The 23,450-nt window shown below is 40.2% G+C and overlaps 1 protein-coding gene across 7 annotated transcripts in view; it reads right to left on the bottom strand.

The window, feature by feature from the left end:
* Nucleotides 1–14,893: 14,893 nt before the first annotated feature.
* NUP98 (nucleoporin 98 and 96 precursor) overlaps nt 14,894–23,450 on the bottom strand; it is a 121,404-nt gene continuing 112,847 nt past the window's right edge. For all 7 annotated transcript variants that reach the window (XM_059409779.1, XM_059409768.1, XM_059409808.1 and 4 more), the window contains 3 exons: nt 20,587–20,741; nt 16,403–16,514; nt 14,894–16,194 (listed from right to left, as the gene is read on the bottom strand). In XM_059409779.1, the coding sequence (XP_059265762.1) occupies nt 15,977–16,194; nt 16,403–16,514; nt 20,587–20,741 (485 nt within the window). In that variant the 3' untranslated portion in view covers nt 14,894–15,976. The remainder of the gene's footprint in view (nt 16,195–16,402; nt 16,515–20,586; nt 20,742–23,450) is intronic.

Here is a 23,450-nt window from a genome sequence, read left to right as displayed (position 1 = left end):
CAGGCTGTGCTGGCAAGGACGATACCTGGAAGTCAGAAGTAAGACTGAGATCTCTGCTGAGGAGCCCTGTGGCCCTTCCAGTTTTCTGACCCTCCTGTTTGTACTTGCCCTTGGGTTTTAGTACTTGATCTTGGCATCTGCTCATTCTCCTCCGCCGGTCCTTGCCTCTTCTAGTCTCTGTCCCTGCCCTTTTCTCTACTCTCCCCCATCCCCCGCCCCTCTTACCTCCCACTCAGCCTCTCTATCTCCATTTCCTTGTGTCTCTTCCTCTGGAACTCTTTCTTGCTCTCTGCCTCTTTGACTTTGGTCTTCCTCCTTCCACTCTCTCTTCCTTTCGCCTTCTATTTCAACCCCCTAACTTCCTTTCTCTGGCCCCCATACCTCGACTCCGGATGAGCCTGGTACACTCTCAGCAGGACAGGGGCAAGGACTCTTCATCAGCCTTGAGCCCTCTGAGGCATAGGGCTGCAGGCCCCTCCCCTTCGCCCTTTTCATTAGCTTATTTACAGGGCTGGGACACCTGTGCCCATGGGAACAGAGCAACTGAAGCTGGCACCTCAGGTTACTGGGACCTAAATTATTCAAATCATAATGCAGCACCCAGGCTCAGCTCAAGCGCAGCCTGGGGTGTTGGAGAGCAGAGATGCTGGGGTCAGGATCTGCAAAAGACTGGGCCTAAGAGTGTCAGGGGTCAGAGCCGTGGGTGGTGGTGTCCTCCTAGCTCTGCCACCATTGCTGGATTCTGTTTTTCAAGATTTTATTTATTTATTTTTCAGAGAGAGAGGTGGGGATGGCACAAGCAGGCGGAGGGAGAAGCAGGGTCCTTGTTGAGCAAGGAGCCCAATGCAGGACTCGATCTCAGGACCTTGGGGTCATGACCTGAGCCGAAAGCAGACACTTACCCAGGCGTCCCCATTGCTGAATTCTTGAGGCTCCCTTTATTTTAATTTTTTAATTTAAATGCAGTTAGTTAACATATAGCATATCATTAGTTGCAGAGGAAGAGTGTAGTGATTCATCAGCTATGTATAACACCTAGTGCTTATCACATCACATGCCCTCCTTAATGCCCATCACCCAGTTACTCTGTCTCCCCACCCAGCTGGAGGCTCCCTTTAGACTGATAGCTCTGCCTCCAGTAAGAGATGGAGCACATCGGTCCAGGCTGGGCACTTTGTGCCAAGCGAGCTCTCCCCTCCTGGGGGGAATGGGACTGAGCCTTAGCTGAGCCTGTGGCTCCAGGTGACCCCGCAAAGCTGGAGATGAGGCTCACATCCTCATCTCCAGCTCCCGACAGCCATCACGATCCAAGTCTCTATGTTCTCTCCATGCCCCAACACCATAGGTGACATTGGGTAGCAGGAAAAACACAGGCTTTAGAGTCACCTTCAGCTCTGTCTTATGAGCAGTTTGACCTGTGCAAGATATTGAAACTCTTTGGGTTTGTTTTCTCATACAGGATAATGTGATTAACAGTCCTCACTTTGGAAGTTATAAGGAATAAATGAAACAAGCAATAACACAAGGCAAGTGCCTAGAACATTGCCTGATGCACAGCAGTTAACAAAAAGCATGTATACTATAATCCCAGTGAATTACTTAGAATATTCCATCTTCAGGAGCACACCCTTAGATTCACAAGCCCCCAGCCCCAGGCAACCACTATTCTACTTTCTCTCTCCATGATTTTGACTTAATAGCTCATGTGAGTGGAATCACATATTCTTCATTTAAAAAAAAAAAGATTTTATTTATGAGAGAGATAGCACGAGCAGGGGAAAAAGGGGCAGAGGCTGAGAGAAAAGCAGACTCCCTGCTGAACCGTGAACCCAACGTAGGGTTCGATCCTGGGATCGAACATGTCAGAAGTTCCTTATTTTAAGGCTGTATATATTTTATTGTATGTATATACTACATTTTGCTTATCCATTCATTCCCTGAGGAATACTTAGGTTGCTCCCACATTTTAGCTAGTGTGAATAATACTGCTGCATAAGAAAGTAGAAATATTTCTTCAAGACTTACTTTCAGTTCTTTTGGATTATATACTCAGAAATGGAATTGCTAGGTCATATGGTAATTCTATTTTTTATAATTTGAGTAATCACCATACTACTTTCTACAGTGGCTATAATATTTTTTCCCCACCAATAGGGTTCAGTGGTTCCCATTTCTCCACATCCTCACTGACAGCTGTTACTTTATTTTGTTTTGTTTTGTTTTTATACTAGCCATCCTAATGGGCACAAAGTCATATCTTACTGTATTTGATTTACATTCCCCTAATTAGTGGTTAAGCATCGTATCATGTGTTCATTGGTCATTTGTATGTCTTTTTTGGAGAAATATCTTTTCAAGTCCTTTGTCCATTTATTAAATTGGTTTTTGTTGTTGTGTTCTAGTTCTTTTTGTATTCAGGATATCAATCCCTCATGAGGTGTGTAATTTGCTGATGTTTTCTTCCATTCTATGGGTTGCTTTTTTCACTCAGTTGATTTATTTTTTTGGTGAACAAAATTTTAAATATTTTATAAAGCTTAATTTACATATATTATTTTTTTGTCTGCACTTTGAATTTATATCCAATAAATCATTGCCATATCCAGTGTTGCAAAGTTTTTGCCCTATATTTTCTTCTCAGAGTTTTATAGTTTTAGTTCTTACATTTAATAAGTCTTTGATCCATCTTTAATTTTTGCGCATGGTGTTTACATAAAGGTCCAAGTTGGTTTCTTTGCATGTAGATATCCAGTTTTCCTAGCATCATTTGTTGAAAAGACTGTGCTTTCTCCCATTGGCATCTTTATCAAAAATCATTTGTCCATATATGTGAGGGTTTATTCCTGGGCTCTCTGTTCTAGTCCATTAGTCTATATGTCTGTTTTTATGCCCATACCACACTGGTTTGGTTTGTTTTTTTTTTAAGGATTTATGCAATTTTTTTGACACACAGAGAGAGTGAGAGAGAGAGAGATCATAGGTAGGCAGAGAGGCCGGCAGAGAGAGAGGGGGAAATAGGCTCCCCGCTGAGCAGAGAGCCTGATGCAGGGCTCAATCCCAGGACCCTGAGATCATGACTTGAGCTGAAGGCAGAGGCCTAACCCACTGAGCCACCCAGGTGCCCCAGCACTGTTTTGATTACTATAGCCTTGCATTAAGTTTTAAAGTCAGGAAACGTGAGTCCTCCAGCTTTGGTCTTTTAGACAGGACTGTTTTGGTTATTAGAGTCCCTTGAAATTCCTTATGAATTTTAGTTTGGATTTTTATATTTCTGGAAAAAAAAAAAGCCACTGAGATTTGGAGATGGATTGCATTACAGCTATAGATCATTTTGGTTAGTATGGACATTTTAATCTTCCATTCCACGAATATGAGATGCCTTTCCATTTGTGTCTTAATTTCTTTTAAGCAGTGTTACATTTACAGTGTACATGGTTTTGCCTCCCTGGTTATGTTCACTCCTAATGATTTTATTCTTTTTGATGCTATTGAAAATGGAATTGTTTTTGTAATTTCCTTTTTGGATTGCTCATTGTTAGTGTATAGAATGCAACTGATTTTTGCATGCTTGTTTTGTGTACTGCTTCTTTGAATTCATCTATTAGTTCTAACAGTGTTGTTGTTGAACTGTGTCATTATTGTTATCATTGTTTGGTGTAATCTTTAGGGTTTTCTACATATAAGATCATACCATCTGCAAACAGCTTTTACTTTTTCCTTTCCCATTTGGATATCTTTTATTTGTCTTTTTTTCCTAATTGCTCTGGCTAGAATTTCCAATATTATGTTGAATTTAAGTGGTGAAAGTAGATATCCTTATCTTTTTCCTGATCTTAGAGGAAAAGCTTTCATTCTTTCACCATTGAATATGCTGTTTGTTGTGGGTTTTCATATATGGCTTTTATTTATTTTTAAAGATTAATTTGAGAGAAAGAGAGAGGGGGGGAGAGAGAGAGAGTAAGTGGGAGCAGTGGGAGGGGCAGAGGGAGAAGGAGAGAGAAAATCCTCAAGCAGACTCCCTGGCAAGTGCACAGCCTGACACAGGGCTCAATTCCAAGACCCTGAAATCATGACCTGAGCTGAAACAAAGAGTTGGACACTTAACTGACTGAGCCACCCAGGTACCCCTATATATGGCTTTTATTATGTTAAAGTAGCTTGCTTCTATTCCTAGTTTGTTAAGTGTCTTTATCATGAAAAAATATTGAATTCTGTCAAATATTTTTTCTGTATAAATTAAGATGATCATGTGCTTCCCCCCCATTCTGTTAATGTGGTGTATTACATTGATTGATTTTCATATGTTGAACCATCCTTACATTTCAGAAATAAATGCTCCTTGGTCCTGGTGTGTAATCCTTTTGCTATGCTGCTGAATTAAATTTGCTGGTATTCTGTTGAGGATTTATGCATGAATGTTCATGCAAGATACTGGTCTATAGTTTTCTTGTAGTGTCTTTGTCCAGCTTTGTAATAAGGGTGATTGTATACATTAAATGGGTAATTGTAGGTAGGGGTGCCTGGCTGGCTCCGTTGGTACAGCATGAGAGCTTGATCTCAGTGTTGTAAGTTTGAGCCTCACACTGGGTGTAGAGATTACTTAAAAATAAAATCTTTAAGTGGGTAATTGTATGGTATATGTATGTGAATTATATCTCAATAAAGCTGTTGCCAAAAATATCATACTCCATTGTGAATGAGAATTAGCTGAAACAAGAAAACAACCACAGAAACAAGAGCAATCACAAATATTGAACATTTTAATTAATAATAATTTGAATAATATATTTTAGGTATTGCTCTAAGCACTGTAACATACATTAATTCATAATTCTTACAACACTCTATAAAGTAAATACTATTATCTGTTCCATTTTATAAATGAGGTAACAGGCACAGGAATAACTTATTCAAGATTCTATAATATATACCAATGGACTCAGGATTTAAATACTGATTATTGGAGTCCATGTCTTTCTAAAAAAAATTTTTAAGGATTTTATTTGAGAGAGAGAGAGAGAGCACAAGTTGGGGTGGGGCAGGGGACAGAGGGAGAAGCAGACTCCCCACATAGCAGGGAGCCCAATGTGGGGCTTCATCCCAGGACCCTGACATCATGACCTGAACCAAAGGCATATGCTGAACCAACTGAGCCATCCAGGCACCCCAGAGTTCATGCCTTTCTATGCTACAACTATACAGCCAATTTTAAAAACAAAGTATATGTATGCATAATATGATTTAAATACAAAGGATTGAAAATTTATTAAAGAATAAGAGAACTATCAAAAATGAGCAGGTAAAAATTAACTAGTCAGGAAACTACAGATATTGGTGAGGATTTGGAGAAGGAGGAAGCCACCTATACAGTTGGTGGGAATGCAAGCTGGTGTAGCCACTCTGGAAGACAGTATGGAGGTTCCTCAAAAAGTTGAAAATAGAGCTATCCTATGACCCAGCAATTGCACTACTGGGTATTTACCCCAAAGATACAAAGGTAGTGATCCAAAGAGACACCTGCACCCCAATGTTTATAGCAGCAATGTCCACAATAGCCAAACTATGGAAAGAGCTCAGATGTCCATCAACAGGTAAACACACACACATTATATATGATGTATATTTATACACAAAGGAATATTATCCAAATGAAATATTGGCATTTGCAACGATGTGGATGGAACTAGAGGGTATTAGGCTAAGCATAATTATTATATGATATCACTGATATGTGGAATTTGAGAAACAAAGCAGGGGGTCAGAGGGGAAGAGAGAAAAAAATGAAACAAGAGGAAACCAGAGAGGGAGACAAACCATAAGAGACTTTTAATCTCAGAAATAAACTGAGGGTTGCTGGAGGGGGGTGGGGTGGGAGAGATGGGGTGGCTGGGTAATGGACACTGGGGAGGGTATATGTTATAGTGAGCACTGTGTGTTGTGTAAGACCGATGAATCACATACTTGTACCCCTGAAACAAATAATAAAATTATATGTTAATTTTAAAAAATGAACACTTAGGTTTAAAAAGCAACCACAGGGGCATCTGGGTGGCTCAGTGGGTTAAGCCTCTGCCTTCAGCTCAGGTCATGATCTCAGAGTCCTGGGATTGAGCCCCGCATCGGGCTCTCTGCTGGGTGGGGAGCCCGCTTCCTCCTCTCTCTCTCTGCTTGCCTCTCTGCCTACTTGTGATCTCTCTCTGTCAAAATAAAATAATCTTTAAAAAAATAAAAAATAAAAAGCAACCACATAATTTACTGAAATTAATAATTTAAAAATTAACAGAACAGAGACAGTTGAAAAGATAACTAATGAATTTAAAGACAGAGTTGAAGAAATTACATAAATACAAACCAGGAAGATAAAAGAAAGAAAATAAGAATTTAGGAAGCAGAAGAAAAAATGTGAAGGTTAAATATATACTTAATCAGAACTTCAGAAGGAGAAAATCAGAGAATGGGGAGAGTCAGCATTAAAGAGATAACAGCTGAGAGGGGAAAGAGACGAACAAAAACAAGTGAACAAAAATAGAATAATAAAATGTTAAACCTAAATTTAAATTTATCAATGTTTACAGTAAATGTAAATGGCCTAAAAACATTAAAAGGCAGAGGAGCACCTGGGTGGCTCAGTGGGTTAAAGCCTCTGCCTTCAGCTCAGGTCATGATCCCAGGGTCCTGGAATCGAGCCCCACATTGGGCTCTCTGCTTAGCAGGGAGTCTGCTTCCTCCTCTCTCTCTCTACCTGCCTCTCTGCCTACTTGTGATCTCTGTCAAATAAATAAATAAAATAAAATAAAACATTAAAAGGCAGAGACTGTAAAGACACTACTGAGATACTAGGAAGACAAACTATAGATTGTGAGAAAATATTTACAAATTACATAGCCAGCAAAGAACTTGCATGCAGAATATATACAAGAATTTCTCAAAACCAAACAATATAAACCATGTAAAATTTTTAAGAAACAAAAAATTTAAAAACAAAGGAAAATCACAAACCCATAAACCCAAAAGAAAAAAAAAAGTGTCCTTTGATGAATGGATAAACTACATCAGACAATGGACTATTTACTATTCAATGCTAAGATGAAATGAGCTATTAAGCTAAGACAAGACATGGGGGAAATTTAAAAGCATGTTAATACAATATGATGAAAGCAGTATCTGAAAGGGCTATATACTGTATTGATTCCAACTACATGAAATTCTGGAAAAGACAAAACTATGAAGATAGTAAAAAGTTCAGTGGTTGCTGGGGGTGGTAGGTGGGGCCAAGGAGATGAATCTGCAGAACACAGAGGATTTTTAGGGCAATGAAATTTCCCTGTATGATATCATAACGGTGGATACATGTCATTATACATTTGTCTAAACATATAGAATGTGCCATACACCAAGAATCAACAATGTAAAGTTTACTACCTGTAGACTTTGGGTGATAAGTGTCAACGTAGGTTCATCAACTGGTACCTTACTGGTGGGAAATGCTGATAATAGTGTAGGGGCAGGGGAAAATGGGAAATCTCTGTACCTTCCATTCAATTTTGATGTAACCTTAAAACTCCTCTAAAAAAAATTAAGTCTTAAAAAAATTTTTTTTTAAATGGAGGGGTGCATGGGTGGCTCAGTCGTGAAGCACCTGCTGTCAGCTCAAGTCATGATCTCAGGATCCTGGGATCAAGCCCCCGAGTCAGGGTCCCTGCTCAGCAGGAAGCCTGCTTCTCCTTCTCACACTCCCCCTGTTTGGGTTTCTCTCTGTATCTCTGTCAAATAAATACAATCTTTAAAAAAGTTATTTTTAATGGAATGAAGTATCGATACCTGCTACAACATGGATGAAACTTGAAAATATTATACTAAGTGAAAGAAGTCAATAACAAAAAGATTATGTACTACGTGAATCCATTTATATTACATTCTATTAAGAAAAACAATCGGTGGGGCACCTGGGTGGCTCAGTGAGTTAAAGCCTCAACCTTCAGCTCAGGCCATAATCCTGGGATCAAGTCCCACATTGGGCGCTCTGCTCAGCAGGGAGCCTGTTACCCCCTCTCTCTCTGCCTGTCTCTACCTACTTGCGATCTCTGTCAAATAAATAAATAAACAAAATCTTAAAAAAAAAAAAAAAGAAAAGAAAAACAATCGGGGTGCCTAGGTGGATCAGTTGGTTTAGCGTCTACCTTCGGGTCAGATCATGATCCTGGGTCCTGGGATAGAGACCTGTCTCGGGCTCCCTGCCCAGCATGGAGTCTGCTTCTCCCTCTCCCTCTGCTGCTCCCTCTGCTTGTGGTTTCTATGGCTCTCTCTCTATCAAATAAATAATAAAATCTTAAAACAACAGTGAAGGAGAACAGTTGCCAGGAGTTAGTGATGAGTAGGGTATGACTACAAAAGGATAGGAAGAGGGAGTTTTTTGGATGACAGAACATTTTATGACTGGAGTAGTTATACAAATCTGTATGTGTTGAAATTAACAGAAATGCACACCAAAATAAAAGTGAATTTTCCTATATAATAATTAAAATATAGAATTTAAATCAATTTTAATTAATATAGAATTTAAATCAATTGGTTCATAACTAATGTAATGCAGGTTTACTATACTTGCCAAAGAAGAAAGACTTAAGAATGGGTGGTTGGTATTTGGAGAAATGGGTGTGAGGGTGAAAGATACTGTCTTTTTTACTGTACCATTTTCAGCAGCAATTATTCAGTCTTATAGGGGTACAAGAAATTACACTTAAAAATAATGTTTTGCAGGGCACCTGGGTGGCTCAGTTCGTTAAGCATCTGCCTTCGTCTCAGGTAATGATCTTAGGGTCCTGGGATAGAGCTCCACATCAGGGAGTAGGACCCTGTTTCTCGCTCTCCCTCCACTTGCTGCATCCCCTGCTTGTGCTTTCTCTCTCTGTGCCAAATAAATAAATAAAATCTTTAAAAAAAAAATGTTTTGCAGGGGCACGTAGTTGGCTCAGTTGCTAGAGCATGCAATTCTTGATCTCTGAGTCATGAGCCTCACATTTGGTAGAGTTTCCTTTATTTCTAGGTGCCCCTAGAGTTTCCTTTAAAAAAAAAAAAAATGTTTGGGGCTCTTGGGTGGCTCAGTGGGTTAAAGCCTCTGCCTTCGGCTCAGGTTATGGTCCGGGGGTCCTGGGATGGAGCCCTGCATTGTGCTCTCTGCTCAGCAGGGAGCCTGCTTCCCTCACTCTCTGCCTGTCTGCCTAATTGTAATCTCTGTCTATCAAATAAATAAAATCTTTAAAAAAGTAATTAAAAAATGTTTTGCAGACTACCTCAAGGGCAAAATAAAGGCTAACTTCAAGAGTGCTTCAAAACAGCAAGGAAGTAGTGCACATATAGAACAGACTGAAGAGTTAAACATGCTTTTTATCTGTTTAGCTTCAATTTGCAAAACAACACATTTGGAATTCATTTACATATGACACACAATTCAAATTCTTGGAACACCTGGGTGGCTCAGGTGGTTAAGCATCTGCCTTCTGCTCAGATTTTGATCCCAGGCTCTGGGATTGAGTCCCGTGTTGGTGTTGGCATAGGGCTCCCTGCTCAGCAAGGATTCTGCTTCTCCCTCTTCCTCCGCCCCTCCTCCTTAGTGGTGCATGCTCTCTCTCTCAAATAAATAAAATCTTTTAAAAAGAGAGAAAAAAACAAATTCTGACTCCAGTAGCCTGGGGCTAGGGGTGGGGATGTCTCTCAGGACCAGCCAAGAGGGTTCTTGGCTTCACACAGGATAAAGATAAAATGTGAGCCAGCAGGTGGTGAAACAGTTTATTAAAGCTACATACATAGAGAGAGATACAGAGTATCTGGGAGACTTAGAGGAAAATAACATGAATTTCATCTTTGTTCAGGACCTGGGGGTTTTAGAAAGGATGGTGGTCTAGCGTCCATGTCCTCTCAGGCATTCAGGAACTGGTTAGAACAAAGACGAGGGCCCAGGTGTTATTCTTTGGAGCCAGAGGGTCTTGGTGTTGAGATGTCTGGCTCCCTTGGTGTCAAATGCACATATGATAGCTTCCTCTGGTCATTCTCATCTGGTCCTTCTTAGATGTTATTTATGCTAGAGAACCATTAACTCTTCTCCCTTACAAGAAGGACATAGGCTATTTGCATTACAAGGCCTGAGTGAAGTGCTCTGGGGGTGCAGGTCCTAGTGAGAAGAGAAGCCACGAAAGCAGCAAGGGAAAGAACCCAGCCTTTTCTCTCCTGGGGTCCCTTCAGTTTCCCTGCCTCATTTCCACAGTATATTCTCTGACTAAAGACTGATGTGTAAATTGGAGTTTACACGAAAAAAAAAAAAAAAGCTAAAATATTTCTTATACTTACTGTATTTTGGGGTGAAAATGTTATATTGAAAAAAAAAAATCCAGGGGCACCTGGGTGGCTCAGTGGGTTAAAGCCTCTGCCTCCAGCTCAGGTCATGATCCCAGGTTCCTGGGATCAAGCTCCGCATCGGGTTCTCTGCTCAGCAGGGAGCCTGCTTCCCCATCTCTCTCTGCCTGCCTCTCTGCCTACTTGTGATTTCTGTCTGTCAAATAAATAAATAAATGAAATCTTAAAAAAAAAAAATCCAAAAGTTGGTGGGAACCTTTAAAAAGCAATAGGAGTGGGAGGGTGGGAATACAAAGTAAAAAAAAAAAAAAAGAAAAGAAAACATTAACTGCACAATAACTATGTTATTTAAATCTCTATTTTGAAAATAATGAATCAACACATATAAAAAGACAAGGGATATAAAATAATGGCCCTGATTATCATTAGGTGAAAGGTTGATGGGAAGTTATATAAAGGGTAAATCAGGGTGACAGCACCTAAATCAATAATCTTAACCTCAATAAAAATGGGACAGCCAGGGTTGCCTGGATGGCTCAGTGGGTTAAGCCTCTGCCTTTGGCTCAGGTCATGATCTCAGGGTCCTGGGATAGAGCCCTGCATCGAGCCCCTCATTGGGCTCTCTGCACAGCAGGGGGCCTGCTTCCCCATCTCTCTCTTCCTCTGCCTGCCTCTCTGCCTACTTGTGATCCCTCTCCATCAAATAAATAAATGAAAAATCTTAAAATAAAAAAATGTGGGAGAACCAAACGTGTGTCTTCTGAAAGTGATAAAACACACCACCATCTAACTGGGGAGGAGGAGAGTGGGGAGTGCAGGGTGGCAGGGTGGGGGGGGGGCTGGAAGAAGGAAATTGAATCTAATCAAACCTCTAGATCTAACCAGCAGTATCCAAGAAGTAAAGGGGAGTATATAGGAAGGAGCAGTATATAGGAAATAGAGGCACAACCAGCCAAACCTAGAAGGTCCTAGTTCATGATCCTAAAGGATAGATGACCCAGTTACTTTAACAAATAAAGGGCATTTAAAAAGAGAGAGAGAGAGAAGAAAGGGAACACTGGTAATAAAGATACTTGAAACTAATCAACCAAATGCAAAGTGTGGACCCTGTTAAGATCCTAATTCAAACAATTCAACCGTGGGGTGCCAGGGTGGCTCAGTTGATTGTCTGACTCTTGATTTCAGCTCAGGTTATGATCTCAGAGTTGTTGGTTCGAGCCTGGCATTGGGCTCCACGCTCAGCAGGGAGTCTGCTTTAGATTCTCTCTCTCCCTCTGCCCTTCCCCACCATGCTCACGCATGTTCTCTCTCTCTCAAAAATAAACAAACCTCAAACAATTCAACCATAAAAATTTAGTTTGAGACAACTGGGGAAATGTAGAAATGCAGAGGGTATTAGTTGTTATGAGGAATTATTGCTGGTTTTGATGGTAGAACAAGGGTGCTGTGGTTGTGTTTATAAAAATTTACCTGTTAGCGGGGTGTCTGGGTGGCTCAGTTGGTTAAGCATCTGACTCTTGCTTTCAACTCATGTCCTGATCTCAGGGTCGTCAGATTGAGCCCTGCATCCGGCTCTGTGCTGGGTGTAGAGCCTGTTTAAGATTCTCCTGCTCCTTCTGCCCTTCCACCCCACTCACACATGCTTTCTCTAAGAAAAAATTAAAAAATACTTGTTAGAAAAGCTTAGCTATTGATGAAATGATGCCCTGCCTTAGAAATACCATTATGGGGTTGGTAGAATAATAATGGAGGTAAAGATAAAGTAATATTGGAGAACTGTCAAAATGTTTAATGTGGATTCATTACATCATTTTACTTTTGCCTGGGTGCAAATCTCTACAATAAAAGGTTTAAAAAAAAAAAAAACCCTTAGAAAACATAAGAAATGAACATTTATGGGGCACCTGAGTGGCTCAGTCGTTAAACATCTGCCTTCGCTCCGGTCATGATCCCAGCGTCCTGGGATCAAGCCCCGCATCAGGCTCCCTGCTTAGGAGGAGGCCTGCTTCTCTCTCCTCTCCCATTCCCTCTGCTTGTGTTCCCTCTCTCACAGAGTCTGTCAAATAAATAAATAAAATCTAAAAAAAAATTTTTTTTTTAAAGCAGAAATCAATACATCATAATACAGAACTCCGGTAAAACTGGTAAGTTGAAGAGCTGGTTCTTTGAAATACAACAAAAAATCTGGAGTAATTTTCTGTTAATAAAAAGTAGCAACTGGGTCAAAGAGTAAAACATCTGAAAAAAGCAGCTATCCTGGAGGCCTCCGCTTGGCTAATCTAACATTTAATCTCCAAACTTTTCCTGATTTTGATTTTGGCATTACTCCAGCACTCTGCTAAGGAAATACACTTACTTTGGATGTTGTATGTAACTGGAGTCTGTTGAGTTTTGAGAAAATGGATTTTATATGTTTTTTATTAACATATAATGTATTATTTGCCCCAGGGGTACAGGTTTGTGAATCACCAGGTTTACTCACTTCACAGCACTCACCATAGCACATACCCTCCCCAAAAGTCAAGATTTCATTTCTTTTGATGGCTGCATAGTATTCCATTGTGTATGTGTGTGTATATATATATACACACCATGTCTTCTTTATCCATTCATCTGTTGATGGACACCTAGGTTGTTTCCATAGTTTAGCTATTATGGACATTGCTGCTATAAACATTCGGGTGCATATGCCCCTTTGGATCACTATGTGATTGCTGGGTCATAGGGTAGCTCTGTTTTCAACTTTTTGAGGGAACTCCATGCTGTCTTCCAGAGTGATTGCACCAGCTTGCATTCTCACCATCAGTGTGATTTCTGTTTTGATTTCTCCACATCCTTGCCAGCATCTGTCATTTCCTGACTTGTTAATTTTAGCCATTCTGACTGGTGTAAGGCGGTATCTCATTGCCGTTTTGATTTGTATTTCCCTGATGCCAAATGATGTGGAGCACTTTTAAATGTGTCCGTTGGCCATCTGGATGTCTTCTTTGCAGAAATGTCTCTTTATGTCCTCTGCCCATTTCTTGATTGGATTATTTGTTATTTGGGTGTTGAGTTTGATAAGTTCTTTATAGAATTTGGATTCTAGCCCTTTATCTGATATGTTATTTGCAAATATCTTCTCCCATTCTGTCAGCTGTCCTTTTTTTATATTTCTGAGAAACTTAAATTTTTTTTTATTTCAATGGAATTTTGAAATATAAAAGAGCTTCTTTATCATTAACTTTGAACTGTAACTCTCTGATGTAACACAGCTATGATAAACATTTGACTTATACATATATGTATATGTATATGCATACATATATATATGAAATACTTATCATAAAAGGAAATACTGCCCATATGCACAATTCTTAGCACTTCTAAAGTGCTTTCTATAGCACACTCTCTTTCTATAAAACCTCTCATAAGGTAACCACAACCACAGCAATACTCTGTGACTCAGGTTCACAGTAATGGAGAGAGATTCCCAGGAGTTACCCTTGTCCTTGGGAGTCTAAATTATAGCCTCAGATCCACCCTGCTTTATCTCCAAATTCCTCCATGTCCCAGTGTCTATGGCCTAATCCTAACTGGAATTTGCTCACACCTTCAGCTTAACAGAAAAAAAAAAAAAAAAATCCAAATAGTACACATCAGACTTATTTGCTCCCTCTGGAAAACAACTGTGTTTAGCAGCAAATATTTACGATCATCATCCACTTTACACAATGGAAAATGAAATTAAAAGTGAAGTATGGGGCGCCTGGGTGGCTCAGTGGGTTAAGCCGCTGCCTTCGGCTCAGGTCATGATCTCAGGGTCCTGGGATCGAGTCCCACATCGGGCTCTCTGCTCAGCAGGGGCCTGCTTCCCTCTCTCTCTCTCTGCCTGCCTCTCCATCTACTTGTGATTTCTCTCTGTCAAATAAATAAATAAAATTAACAAAACAAAAAAAAAAAAAAGGTAAAGAAGGACTAAAGTTTAAAAAAAAAAAAAAACAAAAAAACTGCCAGGATGGAAGAGCCAAGCTTTGAATCTCAAGTACATTCCTAAGGGCAATGAGACTTTTCCCATATCCCCCACTGGAAAGCCAAACATAAATATATACTTATACATGTATTTATATAAATATAAGCAGTCAGGGGCACCTGGGTGGCTTGGTTGATAAGTGTCTGCCTTCAGCTCAGGTCATGATCCCAGGGTTCTGGAACTGAGCCCTGCACTGGGCTCCCTGCTCAGTGGGGAGTCTGCTTCTCCTTCTCCCTCGGATCCTCACCCTCTTTGACCTCTCTCTCTCAAATAAGTGGATAAAATCTTAAAAAAAATATAAGCAGTCAGGATTAACTAATAATCTCAACTCCCTCACCCTAAATTTGCCCTAACTTTGATTGTTCTTTCTTTAACCCATGGCCCATCTCCCTTCAGACTGCAAATCAACCAAGGCCACTGTAAAGATCCTTGGAATAAGGCTCAAAAAAACACAAAGGGAAAGCCAATAGCAGGAATGATATAAACATTTTATTTTTTTTAAGAAAGTAGCTTCAGAAAAAGAGGAAAATAATCTAGATCATTTATTTATATATATATATATACTTTTTAATAAAAACCTTTACATAATCTTCATGCATAAAGACCCAGAGGTGGCCATGTTGTTTAGGACAGCTCTGAATTCCAGCTGTCGCGGGCCTTTACCTGGGACTCCCCATAGCTGACAGCAGTGTAGCAAAGGCCCTCCTCTTGCCTGTAAAGCCCAGCTCCCTGCCTGCCTCAGTACGGTTTTATGTTCTGGAACTATAGATGATGGGTAGGAAATGCTTTGGGCTAGAATAGGAAGGACAGGGAGGACTACCCAACCTGCCATATTTTATTCAAATTCTTCAGGCAAATTAGACAGGAAGCCTAGCAAGATGACTGAAAACCAGGGACCAAATTGAGTTCTGGAGTTTCCCAGAGACATGGTGTCTGTGACCAAGAGTTCCTGCACATGGTAGTAGCACAAGTCTGATGTCCATGGAACATTCAAGACAGGAACAAACAAGCCTTAAAGATCCATCCCTCCATGGCAGGCACTCACTTCTACCCTAAATGAGTCAGAAAGACTCTGTTCTGTTTCCTAACTCAGTTCAACCCTCTTTTGACTCTAAAACAGTGTTAACTCATCAGCCCACTTAAGAGACAAATTTTCCTTCCTTCTGTGGATAGTTTATCTGTTAAGGAAGGACAACCTTTGATCAACATTTGTCCTATTACAAAAGGGCTAAGGTAAGAGTAAGGTAGCAGGATGGCATGGTGGGTCACAAGATTCAGAACAACTGAGAGTGGAAAGGATTCCCTGGTTCTCTGGGGGCAATTCTGCAAAACGTATTTTATTGACCATTTTTTTTAAAAGGGGGGGGATGCTCTTAAAGATGGTAAAAAAGAGACTTGGTTCCTTTTTTGGGTTCTAAAAGCCCTTATGCTTTGTTCAGTATTAACAAAAGCTCTGAACAAATGGTGGATGCTGCTTGGGGCAGCAGGAAAAGAGGATGGATTCCATAGCCAAACAAGAGAATGGCTAATAGTGCCAATCAACTCAATGCAGGGGATCGCTGTGTGGTGAGTGTGAATAAGCGTGTGAGTGTGGTGGGAGGAACCTGGGGTTCACTGGCTCCCAACAGTCAATTCTCGCAGGTAGGACTGTGTGAGGCCACGCAGTTCCTCCAAGGCATAGTCCTCAGGCATGGGGAGCTGGCCAACGTGGGGAGCCAAGAGGCCCAAAGGGACTCGCTGAGGGTCTGGTGTCGAGTCGGAGGTTGTTTCAGGTGCGCGCTGAAGGCTCCATACCACCCGCAGCAGGTTGGCTGCACGTTTGGCCATGTCTGGAGAGAAAAAAATGAAGTGAGCATCAAGGACAAAGGCTGGTAAGGCTCCATACCACCCGCAGCAGGTTGGCTGCACGTTTGGCCATGTCTGGAGAGAAAAAAATGAAGTGAGCATCAAGGACAAGGGCTGCATCGGGGCAGAGGTATAGCAATCATGAAGACAGGAAGCAAACAGGCAGGAAGCAGGCAGAGCGTGGAGGCTTACCAGACTGGGCCAGGAGATCCTTGGCATTGTAACACTGCATCTGCTGTATGCGATTGCACAGAGAGATCACTTTGGCGTGTAATTGCTCAAGTTCGTAAACTGAGCAATCCACCTACAAAGAAGCAGAGAAACCAGTTAAATCAAGAAGAGCTCCTATCACCCGAATTCCATCCACAGACTGACTATGCAAAACTCTGAAACAACAGAAAAAACCCAGGAGGCTGCGTGGCAGTGTCATGTCACCACTATCCAGCCTGATCACTGAGAACAAAACACAACCTCAGCAATTATTCACAAGAGGAAGTAACAGGGTATACCAAAGCCTTGAACTGGTTAAGTCTTGAAATCAGCATTAATAAACCACGTAACTAGCAAGCCTTAATATGGTCTCAAAAATCTAGATAAATCTGGACTCAGAGAGATTATATTAGTTAAGAGTAGAGAGCAACACAGAAGTGGAGCCCAAACTAGCCTGGAATTTAGGTATCCTAACTCCACATTCACAACCCTTCCTAAAATAATGCAGGTCCTATTCTCACTGTATGTCCTCTCTTTTGTGTTGCTATCTACTCCCATAGCCCCAATTATTATTATTATTTTAAATTAATTTATTTGAGAGAGGAAGAAAGAGAGTGCATGTGCAAACAGGGGGAGGGATAGGAAGAGTGAAAGGCAGAGAACCCCAAGCAGACTTCGTGCTGAGTGTGGACCCCAACTTGAGACTTGATCCCATGACCCCGAGATCACAGCCTGAGCTGAAACCAAGAGTTGGATGCTTAACCTACTGAGCCACTCAGGTGCCCCACCTATGGCTCCAATTATGATCAATATGCTGATGATTCCTAAATCTTTAGCCTAATATTCCAATATTCCATTCTCCTTTCCAGAGCCATTACCCTAGCACAGGATACCATTACTTCTTAATTGAAAAAATCTTAAGAGCTTGATCATGATCTTCAGTGTCATTCCTATTACATCCTTTTCCCTACCATATGATAGCCACAGTGATGTTTCTAAAAATCAAGTCTGTATTTTTAAAAATTTCTAAAAGTTTATTTACTTATTAAAGTAATCTCTACCCCCACCATGGGCTTGAACTCACAATCCCAAGATCAACAGTCACATGCTCTTCTGAGTTGCCAGAAGCCTGTATCTTTATTCTTTACTTACATTCTGAATACTTTCCAGCAGCATCTTATTCCTGCTTGTCTCACATATGACTCTTGGTTGGCTCCCCCTCTCTCAAACTCTTCAAGTAAACCACCCTACTTGCTAAGTATCCTATCACCTCCTCCTTCTCTAAATGCTCATCCAACCCTTCCACAAAGCACCTTTCTCACTGAATCTACTTTAGGGAGGGCTTTGCAGAATCTACCAGTTAGTGCCTCTACAAGTGTTTTTTTAAAAGGATTGACTGATTGATTGATATGACGGGGGGGTGGTGGTGGTGGTGGTGATGTGCACAAGCAAAGGTAGCAGGAGAGGGACAATCAGGCTTCCCACTAAGCAGGGAGCCTGATCTGGGGCTCAACTCAGGACCCTGGGATCATGAACTGAGCCAAAGACAGATGCTCAACTGACTGAGCCACCCAGGTGCCCCAGCCTCTTGCAAGTATTTTTTTTTTTGTCCACAAGAAATCAGCCTTTAACTGGACCTTTAAGGGTGGTAAATATGATGAGGTCTTTGCTCTCAGGAAACTCATGAAAAATAAAGAGATGATCGGGTAGAGATAAACCTTGAAGAATCACAAGCTGTGCAAATCATTTAAGCAAGGTGATATGGCAGAAAAACTGGAAGGCTATTTCAGATTGGGGGATCGGGAAAGTCTTTTCTGAAGAAAGTCATATCTTTGACCAAGGCTAGAGGGACAAGCTTTCTAGGCAAAGAGAACAGCTAAAACTGCAAGATGGGAATGCAAAGAAAGTTTGGTGGCTAAAACGCAGAGTTCAAAGAGGAGAAGAGAAGAAGATAAAACTGGAGAGGTTTTATACACCACAGGATCATAACTGGAGGTCCTCAGAATTCATAGTCTATGAACTTGGACTGGGAAAAATAATATTTATTTTTACTGACTTTTTACTATACATTAGCATTTAATTATTAATGCAGATTTTAAGAAATAACAGAGACTTTGTGATCAATAGACATCACAGCTATTTTCATATTACATTACAATTGTTAGTGATTTTTAAATACAGTACTTCACCAAAGTTAGAGTAGTTAGGGGATCCACTGCTGGGCTTGTTAAATTTAAGATGTTAAACCACTTATTCCTGTAAGTTCTTAATAGTTTGACAATGTATTTTAACATAGCTGGTTTCTTTTGTAATCCCATGAATTTAAATTTTATGCATTAAAGCACATTAGACAGCCATCCATCCATGGGCTTCACCAGACTGTCAAGGAGGTCCACAGCAAAAAAGGTAAGAATTACTGATGCAGATTTATAAGAGTTGCTAAGGAGCACTTTATCCTAAGTGAAATGAGAGGCTACTGGAAGGTTATAGATGAGAGTCAGATAATATGACTTGGGTATCAGAAAGATCACTCTGGCTGCTGCATGGAAATAAACTGTAAAGGAACAAGTGCAGAAGCAGGGAGACCAATTAGGTGTCTACTACAACAGTCCAGGTGAGAGATTCTGTGACTTTACTACACCCACACGACTCCCCTCCCCACTCTACCCTCCAATACTACTACCTTATTAAAAGTTCCCTGGAGGGGTGCCTGGGTGGCTTAGTTGGTTGGGTGGCTGACTCCTGATTTCCGTTCAGGTCATGATCTCAGGGTTGTGGGACTGAGCCCCATGTCAGCAAGGAGTCTGCTGGAGATTCTCTCTCCTCTGCACCTCCCTCACTCATTCACTCAATAAATAAATAAGCAAATAAATAAATAAAATCTTTAAAAAAACCTAAACTGTTTTTTCAAGTATACTTTAAAAATTTGACAACTCTGTCAGATATCTATGGTAATCTGTGTTCCTCCCCTCCGTTTCAGAGGAAACAAAGAGAGGTTAACTTATTTGCTTATAAACTAAGCAAATAAAGGCTACGAGGTTATAAAATAACCTTGTTTTATACCAAATAAAGGTTATTTGTTTAAGGTCATATCACAGCTAGTGAGTGAGGGAACCATGAACTGAACCTAACCATTTGGCTTCAGAACTTGATTCTTACTCTTTATACTCTATTGCCTTTAATCTTAAAATAAAGTAGATCTCCCCAAAAGGAGCTCATGATAACTTGGAGACAGATGTGGATAAGTAACTATAATAGAGTTGGTAAACAAGTGTACCAAGTGCTTTGGCAGTGAAAAAAGAAAATGCAATTAACATTTCTTATGGAAAAAGGAGAACAAAATAGAGCTTATAGCAATTTGATCTTAAAGGATGAGTGTGTGTGTTAGGAGTGATGAGTAATTTAGTGTGATGAGAGCAGAGCAGGCTGGCAACTGGAATGTGGGGTAACACTAGGAAGAAGGCATGAGTGACAGGTAAAAGCCTCTACATGGGCTTGAAATCTTTGGTTAAGAGTCTGGTCTTTGGGTGTTGGGCCTCTGCCTTCGGCTTGGGTCATGATCCCAGGGTCCTGGGATCGAGCCCCGTATCAGGCTCTCTGCTCGGCAGGGAGCCTGCTTCTTTCTCTCTCTCTGCCTACTTGTGATTTCTCTGTTCTCTGTCAAATAAATAAATAAAAGAGCTTTAAAAAAAAAAAGAGAAAGTCTGGTCTTTGTGCTATAAGCAACAGAGGCCAATCTTATGACTACTGAAACAGACACTAATACATTTTGATAAAGACTTTAAAAAACTCTAATACTTGCAATTTAAAAAACATAAATGACGTGAGACAATAACTACCCTCACCAAATCTTTGACCTTACTATCTCTCTCATCCCTGAGCTTTTCACTCAAAGGAGGACTGCACAAGGGGAGCAGACTATAGGTGGACAAACCTCAGGAACGTCTACTGTACATACTATTTGGTAATAAGCACAAAACAAAGAAGATTTTTTACGTTTTGATACAGTGTCATAGTGGCTACAGCAAATCAGCCCCATCAAAATATCCCGCCCGCACTGACAGTTCCATCTTTGCTAATGACGTTGCTCAGACATTCTGAGGTCCCTGTGCCTTTAAGGGCCAGGGAAAAGGAAAACCAAGCAATAGTTTAAGGAATTCAGGTACCTGCTGTATCTGGTGAAGCATCTCAATGATCTGAATATAGTCCAAGTAAACAAGCCCAGATGTTTCCCAGTCCTGGATTAGGCTGCTGCGCTCTGGAGGTGCCAGGTCTTCCAAGAACCCCTTCAGGTAGTCATAGTTCTCATTAATGATGGCATCTGAAGAAACAAAATATTAAGCACTCTGTCTACACAAATATATGGTTCTCAAAAGTACCATGGAGGACATGGCAGAAATCCAAGAGAGGAAGAAAGGGGAAATACATATACATACACATAAGTATGTATAATGAATATTTCACCTTCATGACTTATTTCATAACTGTAAGTTTGTACCTTTTGACTCCCTTCACTCATTTTGCCAACCTCTACCCCACACCTCTGGCAACCACCCATCTGTTCTCTGTATCTCTGAGCCATTTTTATTTTTTTAAAGATCCCACATACAAGTGAGGTCATACGTATTTGTCTTTCTCTGACTTATTCCACTTAGCATAATGCTGTCATCCATATTGTTGCAAATGGTTAAGATTTCATTCTTCTCTATCGCTGAATAATATTTCGTTGTACATGTATACTATGCATACACACAGAGAACATTGCCTTTATCCATTCACCACTGATTTTGTTTCCCTATCTTTGCTATTTAAATAAAGTTGCAGTGAACATGAAGGTGCATATTTCTTTTCGAGTTGTGTTGTTTTCTTTGGATAATTACCCAGAAATGGAATAGATTGTATTCCTTTGGCTAGAATCTATGGGTAATTCTAGTTTTAGTTTTTTGAAGAATCTCCATATTATTTTCCATAGTGGCTGTACCATTTATATGCCCACCAACAGTGCATAAGGCTTCCCTTTTCTCCACATCCTCACCAACCTTATTTCTTATCTTTATGACAATAGCAATTCTAACAGAGATGATGTGACATTTCTAGTGCCTTTGTTTTGCATTTCTGATTAGTGGTGCAGAGTATCATTTCACTGTAACCAATGGCCATCTCCTTATGTCTTCTTTAGAAAAATGTCCACTCAGATTCCCTGCCTAATTTTTTTTTTAAAGATTTTATTTATTTGACAGACAGAGATCACAAGTACGCAGAGAGGCAGGCAGAGAAAGAGGAGGAAGCAGGCTCCCTGCTGAGCAGAGGCTCAGTCCCAGGACCCCGGGATCATGACCTGAGCCGAAGGCAGAGGCTTTAGCCCACTGAGCCACCCAGGCACCCCCCTGCCTAATTTTTTAAACAGATTTTTTTTTTTTTTTCTATTTTTATGAGTTCTTTAAATATTTTGGATGTTCCCTATAACATCCAAAATTTTGACAGGAATTACATTGAATCTGCAGATTGTTTTAGGTAGTAAGGACATTTTAACATTAATTCTTCTAATCCAAAATGTCAGATAAATGATTTACAAACATCTTCTGCCATTTCTAGGTGCCTTTTCATTTTGTTGATGGTTTCTTTTGGAGCTGTGCAGAAATCTTGTTAATTTGATGTAGTCCCATTTGTTTATTTCTTCTTTTGTTGCCCCTGATTTTGGTGTCCCATGCAAAAAAAAAAAAAGTCCTCACCAAGATGGATTTCAAGGAACTTACTGCCTATGACTATGTTTTCTTCTAGTTTTATGCTTTCCGGTCTTATAGTTTAAGCCTTTTTAAAAAGATTTTATTTATTTGACAGAGAGAGACAGTAGGAGTGGCAGGCGGCAGGTGAGAAAGAATCAGGCTCGATCTCAGGACCCCAGGATCATAACCTGAGCCAAAGGCAGACGATTAACTGACTGAACCACCCAAGTATGTGGCAGTTTAAGCCTTTAGCCATTTTGAATTAATTTTTGTACACGGAATTCAATAGTGGTCCAGTTTAATTCTTTTGCATGTGCTGTCCACCCTTCCCAAAACCACTTACTGAAGAGACTGTATACTCTTGGTCCCTCTGTCATAAAATTAATTGACCACATATGTGTGGGTTTATTTCTGGGCTCTCTATTCTGTTCCAAAGATTTAGATGTCTGTTTTCAGGCCTATACCATACTGTTTTACTATAGCTTTGTAATTGAGTTTGAAATCAGAGAGTTTAATGTTTCCAGCTTTGTTGTTCTTTCTCAAGATCACTTTGGCTATGGAAGGTCTTTTGTGGTTCCACACAAATTTTAGAGTCGTTTGTTTTATCTCTGAAAAATGCTGTTGGTATTTTGACAGGAATGACACTGAATGTATAGATTGTTTTAGGTATAGTAAGGACATTTTAATATTAATTCTTCCAATCCACAAGCATGGAATTTCTTCCCATTTCTTCCGATCTTTAATTTCTTCGATCAATGTCATAGTTTTCAGGATATAGGTCTTTGACCTCGTTGGTTAAATTTATTCCTAGGTACTTTATTCTTTTTGATGCAACTGAAAATGGTACTGTTTTCTTAATTCCTCTTTCTGATCATTCATATTAGTGTACAGAAATGCAACAGATTTCTAAATATTGATTTTGTATCCTACAATTTACTGAATTCATTTATTCTAACAGTTTTTTGGTAGAGTCTTCAGGGTTTTCTGCATATACTACCATGTCATTGGCAAATAGTGACAGTTTTCTTTCTTTCCAGTTTGGATGCTTCCTACTTCTTTTTCTTCCCTAACTGTTCTGGTTAGGATTTCCAACACTATGTTGAATAAAAGTGGTGAAAATGGGAACCCTTCCTTGCCCTCTTCCTGATATTAGAGGAAAAACTGAAAGCTTGTCACCACTGAGTATGTTAGCTATAGGCGTGTCATATACAGCCTTTATTATTGAGGTATGTTCCTCATATACCAACTAGTTTTATCATAAATGGATGTTGAATTTACCAAATGCTTTTTCTGCATCTGGTGAT

Source organism: Mustela nigripes, chromosome 1, assembly GCF_022355385.1.
Source record: "Mustela nigripes isolate SB6536 chromosome 1, MUSNIG.SB6536, whole genome shotgun sequence".
Classification (NCBI taxonomy): domain Eukaryota; kingdom Metazoa; phylum Chordata; class Mammalia; order Carnivora; family Mustelidae; genus Mustela; species Mustela nigripes.
The sequence above is the reverse complement of the archived record's forward strand: the minus strand, read 5'-3'. Positions and strand labels throughout refer to the sequence as shown.